The 16746-nt window shown below is 40.9% G+C and overlaps 1 protein-coding gene across 2 annotated transcripts in view; it reads left to right on the top strand.

Moving 5' to 3' along the window:
• Window positions 1-16746, top strand: part of HTT (huntingtin) — a 107218-nt gene that overhangs the window by 51917 nt on the left and 38555 nt on the right. For both annotated transcript variants that reach the window (XM_081021484.1, XM_081021483.1), the window contains 15 exons: window positions 6-83; window positions 172-395; window positions 1513-1591; window positions 2236-2397; window positions 3711-3766; window positions 4554-4702; window positions 5241-5377; window positions 6074-6190; window positions 7702-7824; window positions 8133-8371; window positions 8659-8801; window positions 10242-10449; window positions 11497-11638; window positions 14937-15116; window positions 15978-16154. In XM_081021484.1, coding sequence (XP_080877610.1) covers window positions 6-83; window positions 172-395; window positions 1513-1591; window positions 2236-2397; window positions 3711-3766; window positions 4554-4702; window positions 5241-5377; window positions 6074-6190; window positions 7702-7824; window positions 8133-8371; window positions 8659-8801; window positions 10242-10449; window positions 11497-11638; window positions 14937-15116; window positions 15978-16154 — 2214 coding nt within the window. The remainder of the gene's footprint in view (window positions 1-5; window positions 84-171; window positions 396-1512; window positions 1592-2235; window positions 2398-3710; window positions 3767-4553; window positions 4703-5240; window positions 5378-6073; window positions 6191-7701; window positions 7825-8132; window positions 8372-8658; window positions 8802-10241; window positions 10450-11496; window positions 11639-14936; window positions 15117-15977; window positions 16155-16746) is intronic.

Here is a 16746-nt window from a genome sequence, read left to right as displayed (position 1 = left end):
TATAGTATGTTGAAGAAATTTTGGGTTATCTGAAATCCTGTTTCAACAGAGAACCAATGATGGCAACTGTATGTGTGCAACAGGTAAAAAGAAAAAAAAATGTTTTCTTTCAACATTCTTAACCTTGTCTGAATTTGCCTAATTTCAGACTTCTTTTCCCATTTCCCCTAGTTGCTAAAGACATTGTTTGGCACCAACTTGGCATCACAATACGATTGCTTGTCTTCAAATCCTAGCAGATCCCAAGGCAAAGCCCAGCGCCTAGGCTCTTCAAACTTGAGGCCCGGTCTTTATCATTATTGCTTCATGGCTCCTTACACACATTTTACACAGGCACTTGCTGATGCAAGCTTAAGGAATATGATGCAGGCTGAACAAGAACATGATACTTCTGGGTAAGAGTAACTTTTATCCTTTTATTTCAATAGTATTCCTTTATTTACATTACAATGGTACCTCTGGATACGAATGGGATCCGTTCCGGATCCCCGTTCGCATCCTGAAGTAAACGTAATACGCGACTGTGCGGATCGCGTTTTGCTGCTTCCGCGCATGCGCGTGACGTCATTTTGAGCGTCTGTGCATGCGCAAGTGGTGAAACCCAGAAGTAATGTACTCCATTACTTCCGGGTCGCAGTGAAGCACAACCCAAAAATACTCATCCCGAAGCTACTTCAACCCGAGGTATGACTGTATATCTATCTACACACACACACACACACACACACACACATTCCTTGTAATGCATAGATGAAGAGAAGCAGGATATAATACACATTTTACTGCAGTCCTATGCATGCGTACTAAAAAATAAGTGCCCCTGCGTTCAGTGGAGCTCACTCCCAGATAATTGTGAATAGGATGACTGTTACAGTACAATCTTGTAGTTATCTACTCAGAAGTAAGACTTACTGCCATGTAAGGGACGTCAGTGGCACTGTGGCCTAAACCACCAGGCCTCTTGGGCTTGCCTATCTTAAGCTCAGAAGTCCTGCAGCCCAGGAAGTTAAAGCCATTCACATTAGCCAGCATGTGGGCATGCAAGGAAGCTCACACATGCCTTGCGCTGCCAAGTTTCTGAGGACGCAGTCTCTACTCTTCTTTCCATGGGTTCATAAAGTTCTAACTAGACCACACCAGCTGGAGCCCTCTGAAAACAGAAATTCATTTTTTTATGATACCCATAAATAAAGCTGATATTTTAAAGCCAGGAGCAGGAGGAAGGATTCAGAAGCCAAGCCCAAACAGGTCACCTGTTGAATTATTTGTGTATTTACTGCACTTGTGGTGCTTCTCTTGTGTTGCAGTATAAACCACTTCAGCCTAACCACAGGACTTCTTGAAATTAGATCAGTTTATTATTATTATTATTATTAATAATAATAATAATAATAATAATATACCGACCTTCCTCCAAAGATCACAGGGTGGTTTCCACTACTCTTTGCAACAATATAGATATTCTAAAATAAATGTGCACTAATAATAAGTATTAATATTTGTTTTCTATAGGTGGTTTGATATATTGCAAAAAGTTTCTACCCAACTAAAAGCTGGCATGTCAAGTGCAGTGAAGAATCGTGCTGACAAGGTACGAGCAGAAATAAATTTCTAAAACTGTTGCTTGTTGCATTTTATTCATTATGGTATTGATTTTTTCTCTTGTCACTGTTACATGGATTTTTATCATGTTTTAGCTGAAAGGAACAGAATTAGTTACATAAATGCAAGTATAAAGACAGAAATTTTCTGTGACAGCAGCAGACCTTTCTCTTTAAATGCAGGTCTGCCCCATTCACTGATACAGAGGCATGTAGATCAGAGGAGATAAACCTTTTTTTTCTGTGGTTTCCTTTGCCACAGACACAGAATGCTTTACCTCCCCCGTCCCACCCCAAGCAGGGCTAACTTTCATTATTAGAGCTCAATTGAGGGGAGAATATTTTGCATTGCAAACCTGTGAACCACAGCAGTCCCTGCTTTATTAAAAAATCATGGAAGACTTGCCTATAAAGAAATGAGGTTGACATTTTCCATTCTAGTTTGACCTAAGTGTTTCTAAAACGTTTCAATCCCAAACCCTGTGCCAGTTTTTCACAAAATAGATTTATTGGAATTATTGGAACTGGGCCCGTGATCATGACAGGAAACCTTTTGTCACTTTAGGTTGACAATTAAATGCAATATTTTCACACTGGAATCCAATTTAATTCCTGCATTTCCCCCTTTTCATAGAATATTATTCATAATCACATTCGTTTGTTTGAGCCCCTTGTCATCAAAGCATTAAAACAGTATACCACAACAACATCTGTACAGCTGCAGAGGCAAGTTTTGGATCTTCTTGCACAACTGGTTCAGCTACGGGTTAACTATTGTCTACTAGACTCCGATCAGGTAAGTCCTTCAGTTATGTGGAATTGATTAAAGAGGAGTGGCCATTTGTGTTCTTACTCATATTGACATAATGTATGATTATAGACAAATAAGCTTGATTTATGACTTCAGCGGAGAAGATGTAATTTGTGTTAAAGAAAAAAATCATGTCCTTATTTTCTGAAACCTAATAATTTACTCTCGTTCTTGGTTTGGCTGACTGCCACTTCACCTCCTTTGAAATAAAGCATTGCTGCGGATTGTGCTATTGGATATACTGTATATATTCAATACAGTGGTGCCTCGCAAGACGAAAAGAATTCGTTCCGCGAGTCTTTTCGTCTTGCGATGTTTTTCGTCTTGCGAAGCACGGTCCGTCGCAACTGCGCCTCTTCAAGCGGCTTTAAAAAAAAGCGCAAGACGTTTTCGTCTTGCGAAGCAAGCCCATAGGGAAATTCGTCTAGCGAAGCAACGCAAAAACGGAAAACCCTTTCGTCTAGCGAGTTTTTCGTCTTGCGAGGCATTCGTCTTGCGGGGCACCACTGTATGGTAGAAGCTTTTACTCAATATTCATTGAATTCAGGATCCTGCAGGATGTAGAAAATGGCCTGTGTACTCCTGGAATAGTGAGGGAAATATTTGCCTTCCTACTTACTCCAGAGGGCCGTCTCCTTCCCCGAAAAGTGTTTTGGCTGCTCTGTTATCGTAGACACATGTGTGGAAGGAGTAGGCAGGGTCAAACAGGGGTGCCGTGTTCCTACCACTTCAATTGCTTGTTCTTAGTTTTCTCAGGTTTCTTTGGTTGTGGTTACATTCTCCCTTCCCACCCCCGCTCCTGACCATGTATACTTCTAATGGAGGAAACTGTTTCATTCCCAATTCTGGACTAGGAAACCAGGAAGCTTCTTCCCCTAAGTGGTGTCAGAAGTGACCCTGTCTTCATACCATGATGATGTGCAGAGAAACTGACCACGGCATTGGCAGGAAAAGGGAACTTTATAGTAAATTTAGAAACACATTTGGCAACTGGAATATTGGTCGCTACAAGAATTGTTCATTTTCTTTTTAGCATACAGGCGGTGACCATTTTGCACACATCCAAAAAATGTGCAACCACTGCCACACGAGTCTGATGGGGGGGCGCGCGCTAGGAACGAGCCCCGTGTAAATTGCATTTGTGCAATAATATGTACAGTATGTGGAGTCATATGAACAGCAAGTGGTTGTTTTAAAAAGCCTGATCAGGTGTTTAATCCCAATGCACATTAAGTGTTTTGACTTGTTAAACTTTTGGTGGGGCATAAATTATTGCAGATTTTTTTGTTTGTTTGCAGGTTTTCATTGGATTTGTGCTAAAGCAGTTTGAATACATTGAAGTGGGACAGTTCAGGTATAAATCAAGTCTCATACTGGCCTGTGGAATTATATGTATAAAAATTTGAATGCAGGTCCAATTTTTAAATGATTTTCATTTTTCCAAAAATTGCTTCCTCGTGGCAATTGAGGGTAGATGGGGAATTACATCCCTGTTAGAAGACACCTGAAAGCAGCCCTGTTTAGGGAAGCTTTTAATGTTTAATAGGTTATTGTATTTTAATGTTCTGTTGGAAGCCGCCCAGAGTGGCTGGGGAAACCCAGCCAGATTGGCGGGGTATAAATAATAAATTATTATTATTATTACTATTGCCCAGACCTCCCCCCCTTTCTGCACCACAGCAGTGGTGTCACTAAATGGGGAGCATTGGCGCAGATCCCCTCCCCATCCAAGTAAGGGTAATATCACTTAATTTGCTTTCAGAGGTGCTGACATGTCATCAGATCTGGATATGTAGCATCATTATGTCATCGCAATGTATGATCCATAATTGGCTGAGATCATGCAATGGGAGAGGGAAATGGCATCAAAAGGACACAAAAATAGTTGTTGTCTTTTTCATTTTTTAAAATGGGATGTCATCCTCCCACAACCAAGAAAGAAATTAGATCACGGGGATGATCTTCTCTCACTGCTCCGCATTTAGGAATATTTAAATTATAGAGTTATTAGGCTTAAGATTCTTTTGTCATTAGCTGAATCTAGTTCTCAGCTGTTTGAGCCCTCAAAACGGAGTGGTCCTCCTTCTTCTGGAAGTTTCAGAAGTCTCTTAAAATATTTCTCTTCCTTTTTCTCTCCCTAGGGAATCAGAAGCAATTATTCCTAGTATCTTTTTCTTCCTGGTATTGTTGTCTTATGAACGCTACCACTCCAAACAGATAATTGGAATTCCTAAAATTATTCAGCTGTGTGATGGGATAATGGCCAGTGGAAGGAAAGCCGTTACACATGGTAATTAAAGAGTAAAGTTGCAAAACGAATGTTCGGTATATCAAGTGCTAAAAAGTTGTAAGGGTTTTGTGGCACTGGATTTGAGAATTCCAATCATTATAAAAATTTGCAGGAGAGTTTATGTGCTTTCTTTGCATCCTGCCTTTTCCTCCTTTTAATAAGGGACTTTATGCAAGAAACTTTTCACTACCAGTTGTTGACCTATTCAAGAAATACTCTTCTATTGGGAAGAATATTTTTGTTACTTTAACTGTGTTAGCTAGGTTCTTTGCCATCTGGGTGTGTGGTTATTCTTTATTTACAAGAGCTAGATCATCTTAACCGTAAACTTTTGTTTCTTGCACTAAGCAGAGATAAAAGGCTTGGCTTCTGAATCCTTCCCCATACTCCTGGCCTTAAAATACAAGTGTCATAAAAAACACACATTAAAGATACATTAGTCCTAAGGTTTGACAGCAGAACGTCTATAGTTAAGAGTTTACATGTTTTAGTTCTGTTACATTTTAATTTAAAATTGATATTGTACCTTCTTTTGTAGCAATACCTGCTCTGCAGCCCATTGTTCACGATCTGTTTATATTAAGAGGAGCAAACAAAGCTGATGCTGGGAAAGAACTGGAGACACAAAAAGAAGTGGTTGTCTCAATGTTGTTGAGGCTTATCCAGTACCATCAGGTAAATTGTGTGGGCATGCTTGTAGGCTAATTAGTATGTCCATTTTTGTTTAGAATAGTTTGGCTTGAAGGTCTTGAATTCCATGTTATGTTCCTTTATGTGACAGTCTTCCAGTACCTTGTATGTTTTTTCTGTACGGAACAAATTCTAATACGTTTCTATATTTTTTCTTCTTCGTTTGAAATATTTTTATTTGCCTCTTGCTAATTTTGTTTATTTATTTGTTTATTTTATATTTTGTTTCTTTATATATTTTGTTTCTTTATTTGTTTATATATTTGTTTACTTTTGTTTATATATGTTTATATTTTTAGGTTTGTTTGCATTTTTGTTTACTTTTTGTATTTTTGTTTATTGATTGATTGGCACCATGTGTGTCTTGAGTGCACACAAGTGGGAGCTGCCTTATACATTACAATGCATTATAGGAAACATGGGGACCACTATGAAAAAAGCAGCCATGGGTTGGGTTGTCCCTTTCTATTTCTCTCTCTTTTTGCTATGTGTTGGCTGAGGCTGACACAGAAACACTCTGTGTAATGACCTGAAGAAATTTATATTGCATTTTGGGGAGAAAAGAATATGGGAAATGCTAGAACATTTCTGTCAGACAAGCAGGCAAAGAGAACTGAAAGGAATAGTTTTCTAATGATATAAAGGAATGTGGCATGTTCTGAGATTTTTATTTATCTTCAGGTGCTGGAGATGTTCATCCTAGTATTGCAGCAGTGTCACAGAGAGAATGAAGACAAATGGAAAAGATTATCCCGACAGATAGCAGACATCATTCTCCCAATGTTGGCAAAACAACAGGTTAAAACTATCAGTTACCTAAACTAATACATGTTTATATGTTCCACTGTTTGTTTGCAATATCTGGTGTTTCAACTTCCAGTAGGCTTGTTAAGTGTGCTGCAACTAAAACAACAGGCAAACTTGGCAAAGACTAACAAATTTATTATGATGAATTAAAATCCAGCAGTTTTTACTGCAGTCTCCTTTTGAAGTTCCTTTGTTCCAGGATAGCCACCTTAAGGTCAATTAATAGATTAAGTTCAAATAAATAAATAACCCTGGGATCATGAAATATCTCTCTGCTGGTTTTTATGTCTTGTCTTTGTTGATGTCAGGCTTGTGCCCATTTGTGGGCTGGCAATCTGGCAGCTTTTGATGGGGAAGTGGCAGTTCCAGCCACCTAATCCCTCCTGTGATGGGTGTCCCCCTGGGGTCAGATGGGGAGGGCGCAGGCTTGTTGCTCAAGATGCAGCTGTGGCTCCACATGTGGGAGCAGACTCACACTCTCCAACACAGCGCACGTCCGCAGGTTTGGCATTCCAATAAGCCGTGGGAGGCTTGTGCATAAGCTTGCCCTGCCATGCCTTTAAAGCTTTGCTGGTGACTGTGGGAACTCATTGAGCAAAGCTTCCTTATGCTTTTGAACTTTTCTTGCTTTGATCTTGAACTCCTTGAACTTTGACGGCGGCTTCTAGCCTGGTGAGTGTCACCAGTTCCCATTACCTAGTCAGAGGTTTGAGGCTACTCTAGCCTTGTCCCCGAGTCTGTACTTCAATACATATATCTTCCTTACTTTCAAGTAGGAGCCCCTGTTGTCGTGTTTTGAGCAAGAGCCAGGGCATACAGGACTTTTAGGTATATAGGGGGTGTTATCCAACTAAGTCAAACTGAGAGCAGTCCCATTGAAATCAGTGTCATGTCTAACTCTTTAAGTTCACTGAATATTGTTTACAAGAAACCCACAAGGCTTGAAAATTCCAAATGCGTGAAATGTTTAAATACAGGGAACTCCCCCTTTACTCGGGGGTTGTGTTCTGGGTCATTGTTTGTGTCAGCGGTCCCGCATAAGCCCATTCCACCAAAAGGGGCCCACATGTCAGCAGTCATGCATCACTTGGGACATTTGCCAAATGGTTGCTGCCTGTATGTGGCAAATGTAAATCAGTAACTTCATAAAGTCAGGTAAATGCTCCCAGCTCTTAATATTTCTTTGTGAAAAAGTGTACATTCATGGTATGCTTTAGTGCCATGCTGAGATTTGTGTTAGAAAATTAGAATTCTGTCTGATTAGGTTGCTCTCAGAAATTAATAATGAGTTCAGCATTTATTTATTTTTATTATTTTTATTTTTATTATTGTTATTTAACTGATTTTGTAGATTTTTTGACATTATTATTATTATTATTATCATCATCATCATCATTATTATTAGAAAAAGCTAAAAACGGAGAAAACAATAATTAAAAACAATTAAACATAATAATGTTGGTGATGACAAAAATGGGATTTATGGTGTTTTTTTTAAATAGATGCACATAGATTCTCACGAAGCTCTGGGGGTATTGAACACTTTATTTGAAATACTGGCACCATCAGCCCTCCGACCAGTGGACATGCTTTTAAGGAGCATGTTTGTGACTCCCAGTACATTGGTAAGCATCATTTTTTACTTGGCAAGATGTGAGTGGAAAATTACAGAAAGCTAAAGCAATCTGGTAAAAAATAATGGAAGGGGGAATCATACACTCCTGCCCCCATCAGTATTTTCAACTTTACGTACAATTTGTTGATTGATTGCATTTACCTTTCTGCCAAGGCAGTTTACAATTTAAAAATACTAAAATAAATAAAAAATGTTGGCCCTTGGAGGGGAAGGGAGGCAGTTCAATTTGGGCAGGCCCTGGTATTGTCTTCTTCCTTCATCGCTTTCCTTCTTTTGGGGTTTTTCTCTCATTGGTAGGCCTCCGTGAGCACTGTGCAATTATGGATATCTGGCATTCTTGCCATTCTTCGCGTTTTGATTTCACAGTCGACAGAAGACATTGTTCTTTCTCGTATTCAAGAGCTCTCCTTCTCACCATATTTAATCTCATGCAAAACAATTAACAGACTACGAAATGGTGAAACCATTCTTACCTCAACTCACGAACAAACTCTGGAAGAGCAAGATAAATATCTGCCTGAAGAGACATTTTCTAGGTTAGTCATTTTTTGTTGTTGTACAATTTCCTTATAATACATACTGGGATAAAGTGTGTATTTATTAGAAAAGGAGACCTGAGACATCCTAGAATTTTATAGTAACCCAACAATGAAATCTTACTACGGGCAAATATAAGTTATTTATTTATTGTGTCCATACATTTGTGTGTGCACTTATGGGATTCTTTTCCCCCTCCAGGGCTGTGTTGACAAATAGATCTTAACCCTATTTTGTTCTTTACTTGGGGAATTACATGATGCTTTGTAAAACTCCCTCTCCCTAGGTTCTTGTTGCAGTTAGTGGGGATCCTCCTGGAAGATATCACCACCAAACACTTGAACGTGGATATGAATGAACAGCAGCACACATTCTATTGCCAAGAGTTGGGCACATTGCTTATGTGCTTAATTCATACCTTCAAATCAGGTATTGCCCTTCAGATAATGTGTTGTCTTACATTATTGTGTCAGCCATTAAAATACAGTGGTACCTTGGGTTAAGTACTTAATTCGTTCCGGAGGTCTATACTTAACCTGAAACTGTTAACCTGAGGTACCACTTTAGCTAATGGGGCCTCCCGCTGCCGCTGTGCCGCCAGAGCATGATTTCTGTTCTCATCCTGAAGCAAAGTTCTTAACCTGAAGCACTATTTCTGGGTTAGCGGAGTCTGTAACCTGAAGCATATGTAACCAGAGGTACTACTGTAATGGCTTTACTTTGGATTTACAGTAGCACCTCGGGTTACGTTACCTTCAGGTAACGTAAACTTCAGGTTGCGAAAGCGGCAAACCCGGAAGTATTTGACCGGGTTTTGCCCCACGCGCATGCGCAGAAGCGGTCTACCACCGCACGCATGCGCAGAACAGTGATCCTCAGGTTGCGAAAACCCAGGGATCCAGCTGGACCTCCGGAACGGATCCTGTTCACAACCGGAGGTACCACTGTATTTTGGAATGAATCCCATTGAACAGTTCTGTTTCCGTTGTACCTGAATAAAAAAACTTGTTTTTTAAATGGTACTGTTTGATTAAGGTAGTTCCCCTGAGAAAATTAGAGTTCAAAACCTGTCAAATTGAGAGAGAGAGATAGCTTAGTTGGTAGAACATGAGACTCTTAATCTCAGGGTCCTGAGTTCAAGCCCCACGTTGGAGAAAAAGATTCCTGCATTTCAGGAAGTTGGACTAGACGACCCCCCCCCCCAACTCTTACTCTGTTATTCTATGAAATGAACTAGTGCTGTTGGGGTGGGGGGACTCTGCAACCCATAGGTTGGTGCACCCAATGGGCCCTCTGATACACAACAACCCTGTTGTGCATGCCCCACAGCTGGACTTCAAAACAGATTTCTGTTCGTACCAGTAAGGGCCTTCTTTCAAGCCTAACTGCAGTGTGTGTATCACAGCTGAGGAAGGTTTCAGTTTAAGGTAATCTCTGAGTTCTCCTTGGAGAGGTTTATGCCAGAAGGATTGGGGGGGGGGGGGGCACACAATTATGCAGCCATGCCCCTTAACAAAGGATAGTCTTGTATCTGTATCTGGGCCTCATTGTTTTCCACTGGTCATGTTTTGAAGAAAATACTCATTGATATTTGGAGAGCTTTGCATTTCACCAGGATAAGGTATGACTAATTTCAGTGAAATGCACTGCTAAAAATCAGTCAAAAAAAGATCCTAGGAGTACTTTTAAAAGTTTTTTTCTGGAAGCATGATACTTAGAAAATTCATTAACTAAGAAATATTTAAAATTCAGATTGATAAGCATTAAATATTTTAGTGGCCTAAACCATGAGTTGTCAAATGGATCTCTGTTACAATGTGCTATTTCTAATTTTGTTTGGGTTTTTAAAAACCGTTTTCACTGTTTTAGGAATGTTCAGAAGAATCACAGCTGCAGCCACTAAGCTCTTTACAGGAGATGAGTCAGATGGTGATTTCTACACCCTTAAAAGCTTAAATGATCTCGTTCAGTCCATGATACCTACACATCCTTCTTTAGTCCTCCTGTGGTGTCAAATCTTACTACTTGTTAATTATACTAACTGTAGCTGGTGGTCAGAAGTGCATCAGACTCCAAAGTAAGACTATTTTTCGTAGTGGTAGAAGTATCTTGTTAAGCATTTTTGTGTGTTTATATTGTAAACGGCCCTGTGATCCTCAGATGAAGGGTGGTACATAAATTTAATAAATACAAATTGTCCATAGTTCATTCAAGCAGAGTCCTTAATAGGGGTTGGCAACCTTCAATCCATAGCTATCAACTTTTCCCTTTTCTTGCGAGGAATCCTGTTCGGAATAAGGGAATTTCCCTTTAAAAATGGGAAACGTTGACAGCTATGCTTCAGCCCATAGTATGATTTCACTTGCCCCTGGCCTAATTTCAGAAGACCTCTGCTAGTAATCACTGTACCTCTAGGAAGAGGGATCTGTTATCCCTTGGCCCTCTGGGTGGAGAGGAAGACAGAAAGGTGTCAGAGAGTACAGAAAAGGGTGACTAGTTGCCTATGGTCCTGCCCACAATTGCCATCAGCCCTGCCCACAACTACAAGCAGCATGCAACTTCAATTTCTGATTTTGCCTGCTTCGAAGTGGTGCACCACCCTCTGTGTGTCTCTCTTCCTCTACTCTTTATTGCCTGTTTGTCCTTATCTGGGTGTCTTGTAGTATGTAATTTATTTATTTTTAAAGGGATCTTGCTTGTTAATCTGTGTGTATTTTTCTTGTTGCTGTTGCCTGTCTGCCATTTTGTTTTTCCCTGTTCCTCCTATTATTCCAGTTTACTTGTTAGCCCTTTCTCTTGGGTTCTGGTCTGGGGGTAGGGGTGGGGGGGTCAGTGAAGATGTTTGTCTGGTGACTCCCGCTGCCACCACTCTCCTCAGTTTGCTAAAAGAGGATCTGGGAAAGCTCCACCAACTCCCTTCTCTTCCTCTCACCTTGTACAGAGGGGCTTAGATAACAGAAGACTTGTCCACCCCGCGGCTTTAGAAGAAAATGATAAATTAACTGCATAACGAAGGGTTCAAACTGGAAGAAAGTTTGACAGTGTTGTTTTCTGGAAATCAAAGTCTCCATTTAGGAGTTAAAATATTACCCCCCTCTCTCTCCCTTTCCCTCGCCCCCCACAGAAGGCACAGTCTTTCCACTACAAAATTGTTTAGGCCTGAGAAACATGGAGATGACATTGAAGCAGATTCTGAATCCAAACTTGGTATGTGTAATCGAGAGATAGTCCGAAGAGGGGCACTCATCCTTTTTTGTGATTATGTGGTAAGTTTTGAATTATTCAAAATAATGCCGCTGCCCCTCCTATGGCAATGACCTACTTTTAATTTTGTGTATTTTACCCTTGTCTGTGAACATTTTGTGTGTAAACTAGTCATCGTGGTGATTATTTACTTACTATTATTAACCTATTCACATGTAATTGTGATTGAAAAGTCTTCTGGGCAGAGACCTGTTTGCCTTATGCTGTTAAGGTCCATGTGTTGCAGCTAGATAAGTAATAGCTCCCAGAGAATACCTTTAGTGATTTCGATGCATAATCTTGCATATAAAAATTTTATGTATTTGTGGCACTGCCATTTTCTGTACTTTCTTCATTCCCAATTCTCTGCTTTCTGAGAGTTATCCATTTTGGACATCAGAGTGTCAGGATCAGGTTCTCTTCTTAAATATGGTGTGGAAGTTTAACCTTTTATTTACAAAAATTGAACAGGTCTCTGCCCTAGACAGCTTCTTAAAGTTGTTGGACATTTCAGTATTTCCATCCCACCACCCCCCATCCCTGGAAATGTAAATATATGCAGTAGCTAGTTTCTTATCAAACCTTAATTTCTTTTACTACTTTAACAGCACAAAGTGCATCATTTTAACTTGGCATATAAAATTATGCTACTTGGCATATTTATTAAATTCACAAGTAATTTTATGTATATTTACTTAGAAATAATACTCAGTCCCAAGAAAGCCATCACCAGATAGTAGCCTCAAAGTTATACAATGAATTCAATGAATATTGAGTAAAAGCTTCTACCATACAGTGGTACCTCGCAAGACGAATGCCTTGCAAGACGGAAAACTCGCAAAACGAAAGGGTTTTTGGTTTTTTGAGTTGCTTCGCAAGACGATTTTCCCTATGGGCTTGCTTCGCAAGACGGAAACGTCTTGCAAGTTTGTTTCCTTTTTCTTAAAACCGTTAATACAGTTGCGACTTGACTTCGAGGAGCAACTCATAGAACGCGGTGTGTAGCCTTTTTTGAGGTTTTTGAAGACTTTGGTGATTTTTGAAGCTTTTCCAAAACTTTTCCGACACCGTGCTTCGCAAGACGAAAAAACTCGCGGAACGAATTAATTTCGTCTTGCGAGGCACCACTGTAAATGCCTTAGGCTACAATCCTGTACACACATAAAAAGGTACCCCTGGCTGTTAGGTCCAGTCACAGACGACTCTGGGGTTGCGGTGCTCATCTCGCTTTACTGGCTGAGGGAGCCGGCGTTTGTCCTCAGACAGCTTCCAGGTCATGTGGCCAGCATGATTAAGCCACTTCTGGCGAACCAGAGCAGCGCACGGAAACACTGTTTACCTTTCTGCCAGAGTGGTACCTATTTATCTACTTGCATTTGACGTGCTTTCGAACTACTGGGTGGGCAGGAACTGGGACCAAACAACAGGAGCTCACCCTGTCATGGGGATTTGAATCGCCGACCTTCTAATCGGCAAGCCCTGGGCTCTGTGGTTTAGACCACAGCGCCACCCACGTCCCATACTTTGGAGTAAATCCCAATGCAACTTGCTTCTAAGTAGGTAGGTGCAGGATTATAGCAGATTATGTAATTTGAGAGAAGTGAAAGTTGACCACAAGGGAGGGGTGAGGTCAGAAGGCAGCAGGTGTAGAATTCTTGTTTCCAGCATCTCCACACTAGATCATAGGTCAGAAGAAGAAGGTAACAGTTCACAAGAAAAAGAAGACCCTATAGGCTCCTCAGAAAGGTGACAGCACTCTCTAGGTTAAGAAATGCATTTTGGATTTGGATACAGAAAGTGGCCATTTTAGGTGCGCCCAATATGTGCATGACTGCATTGAACCCAAAAGTGACTCAAAAAGGGGCGGAACAGGGTATTTGCAGGCTTTTTCAATGGTGTTTCAAATATACGCAATTTCACTTAGATACACGGTGCCTTGGAACGTAACCCCCACATAAATTGGAAGTTGCCTGTATTGTATATGTCTACCGTATGCACTGGAACTATCGTTTTCTAATGCTGTAGATTACCTTACATAAGAAATGTTATGCTATACATTTTGAGTTACTAAACCCCAGTCTTGAAAACATTTCACTCATTTGAAAAGATGAAATGTGTAAAAAAACATTTTCCTTTGGCAAAAGTTGTGGGGTGGGAGTTCTCAGGTGTGGAAATTTTCTTTTCCTGAGTGTTTCCTCTCCCACTCCTGAGCTTTCACATATCTGTTTTATTTTTACTTATTTATTTATTAGATTTATATACCGCCCTTCTTCTAAAGACTTTTGTTTGTTAGATATGTCCTCCTTCCAGGATTTAGTGCATTGATTTTCTCCCAATGGACATCACAGTCAGGATTTCTGCCATTAGCTCATTCTGTTCTTGCCTCCTCCATAACAAGTAATAGGGCTGTATTCTGAGGTTTAATAAAAAACACTGCTCCTAAGATAATTTTGTCTTTAGTCTTAAACAGTGTCTGCATCTAGGTGAAAACGTAGCACCTGATCTCCACTTAAATACTGTGGTTTCTAGTCCAAAGAGGGAAGATTGTCTCCCTTATTTTCTCTACAGATATTCGGTCACAACAGGGGTGGTTGTGGCCAGAATCAGACACACAAAGCCTTCCAGGCCCCATCTTCCTCTTCTGTGCAGCTCTGGGCTTCTGGAGAGAGGTTTAGTTCTGCCCAGCAAGACTTGTGTTCAGTTGTAGTGTTGGGCTAGGTGCAGAGGTTTAAACCTCCCCAACAAACCCAATGATGTGATGAGCATGACTGTGGTGTGTGCATTCATTCATTCAGCCTTTATTGGCATAATTTAGACAATAAAAACCATCCATAAAACATTGATAATCCAGACATATTAAACACATAAAACATATTAAAGACTCACTAGCCACTATTAAGTAAGATTAAGAGGTGTGTGCATGTCTTTGTGGTATGCTCTGTTTCATGTGCCTGCACACATATGAGAAAGAGTGTGTTGCATATATGTATACATGTAATGAGTGCAGGGCTCTTACATGCTCAGTGGCCACTTTGGTAGCAGAAGACCTTCAGAGGGTTGGCCAACTTTAAATGTAGTTCTCTGAGTCAGGGTATCGGTAGAGGAATTCACATGTAGAGATGTCATCCATGCAACCTTTATGATTTCATAGACTCATCGAGTCATCTAGTCCCTTCCTACAAGTGGGAATATTTTCCCCAGTGTGGGGCTCAAACCCACAACCCTGAGATTAAGGATCTTACTCTCTACCGACTGAGCTATCCCAGTTGACAGTTGGCATTGCCTTAGAATTGATGAATCAAATTCTTTTTCCTTCCATAGTGCCAAAACCTGCATGATTCTGAACACTTAACCTGGCTGACAGTGAATCACGTTCAAGATCTTATTAATCTCTCCCATGAACCACCTGTGCAAGATTTCATTAGTGCCATTCACAGGAATTCAGCAGCGAGTGGGCTTTTCATCCAGGCTATTCAGTCGCGGTGTGAGAACTTTGCAGCTGTAAGTTGTTTAGAGTTATAAAAATTTCCTGTTACCCTTTTTCTGTGACTCTTATCCTCACCTTGGGATTCATCTTCTGAGCCCCATCCGCAAAAGCCCTGTGCAAGGATTTCTGCTTGCGCAATGGGGCTTTCCTCCCCCTGCTTCCCTTGTGCACATTGCACCTCCCAAAATTGGCTCGGGGGTGTGTGTGGCATGGGCAATGCTGGATCAATAAAAAAATCCCATTCTATAAACCTAAATTTTAAGGAGGAGTGCAACCCTGTCCAGAATCAGCTGAATACAGTCTCCCTGCTTAGAAACGTCGCCTGCTGTACCTCACGTTACGTAACCCTCTGGTTATATAAACTTCAGGATGCGAACACAGCAAACCCGGAAGTATTTTTCTGGGTTTTGACGCGCATGCATGGGCAGAACAGGCACCTCCGGTAGCGAAAACCTCAGGATCTGACCAGAGCTCTGGAACAGATCCCGTTCGCAACCGGAGGTACCACTGTACTAGTTATTCTGTCTTAGCTGGATTCAGATTCAGTTTATTAGGATTCATCTACTCTATTGTTATCTCCCAGCACTCCTGTTCAGAGTATCTTCTAAATTAGTCAGGATTAGATGCAAAAAAAGAGGTAGAGTTGGGTGTTATTGGGGGGGTGGGGGCGAGGTTGACATAAAAAGAAACTCAAGGAAGTGATGTGTACATTTTTGGGGTCCATGCCTTTGTTTAGTCTGTGCCTGAGTTTAAGCTATAACTCCATTAAGGAATGATTTGTTTTGTTCAGAGTTGTTCAAAACTTTCATATGTAATTTGCTTTTCGGTAGTTTAGTATGAAAAAAGCCCTGTAATTTTCTTTTCTCCCTGTTTAGCCAACTGCAGTAAAGAAGACTCTACAGTGCTTAGAGGGGATTCACCTCAGCCAGTCTGGTGCCGTCTTAATATTGTACGTGGACAAGCTTTTGCGTACTCCATTCCGTGTGCTGGCTCGCATGGTCGATACTCTTGCTTGCCGTCGAGTAGAAATGCTTTTAGCTGCAACTGTGCAGGTACCAAATGCATTGTCATGTTTATGTATACTTTTGTTTGTCAGTGTTTCTGATACAGTGCAGTATTCTTAAATTTAATTTGCATTCAGTCTGCCTGTGAAGTAAATTGTTGGAAAAAAATAATTTACCATGTCTCATAGGGAGAGTTGATGTGTTATGTGCAATGTTGTATATAAACATAGCTATTTAAATACAATGAGGAGGGGAGGGGCACAATATATTTAATGTGCATACCGTATTTTTCGCACCATAGGACGCACCGGACAATAGGACGCACCTTGTTTTAGAGGGGGGAGAACAAGAAAAAAAATATCTCTCCCTCTCTGCCCAGTGCCCCTTCAGCGAAGCGACAGGAGGCGCTGCGCAGAGAGGGGGAGAATTTTCCCCCTCTTGTTTTCCCGCTCTAAAACAAGGTGCCGTTTAAGGTGCGTTCAGTTGCCTTCAGGCGGCTACCTTGGAAACCTGGAGATCGAGAGGGGTCGGTGCGCACCGACCCCTCTCGCTCTCCAGGCTTCAGGTTCCTTTCGACCTGCTCTTTGGGGCTGGCGGGGGGAAGCCCACCACCAGCCCCAAAGAGCAGGTCGGGGAGCTG

Source organism: Podarcis pityusensis (assembly GCF_964106645.2).
Source record: "Podarcis pityusensis genome assembly, chromosome: 9".
NCBI lineage: Eukaryota > Metazoa > Chordata > Lepidosauria > Squamata > Lacertidae > Podarcis > Podarcis pityusensis.
This window is presented reverse-complemented; position numbering and strand designations above follow the sequence as displayed.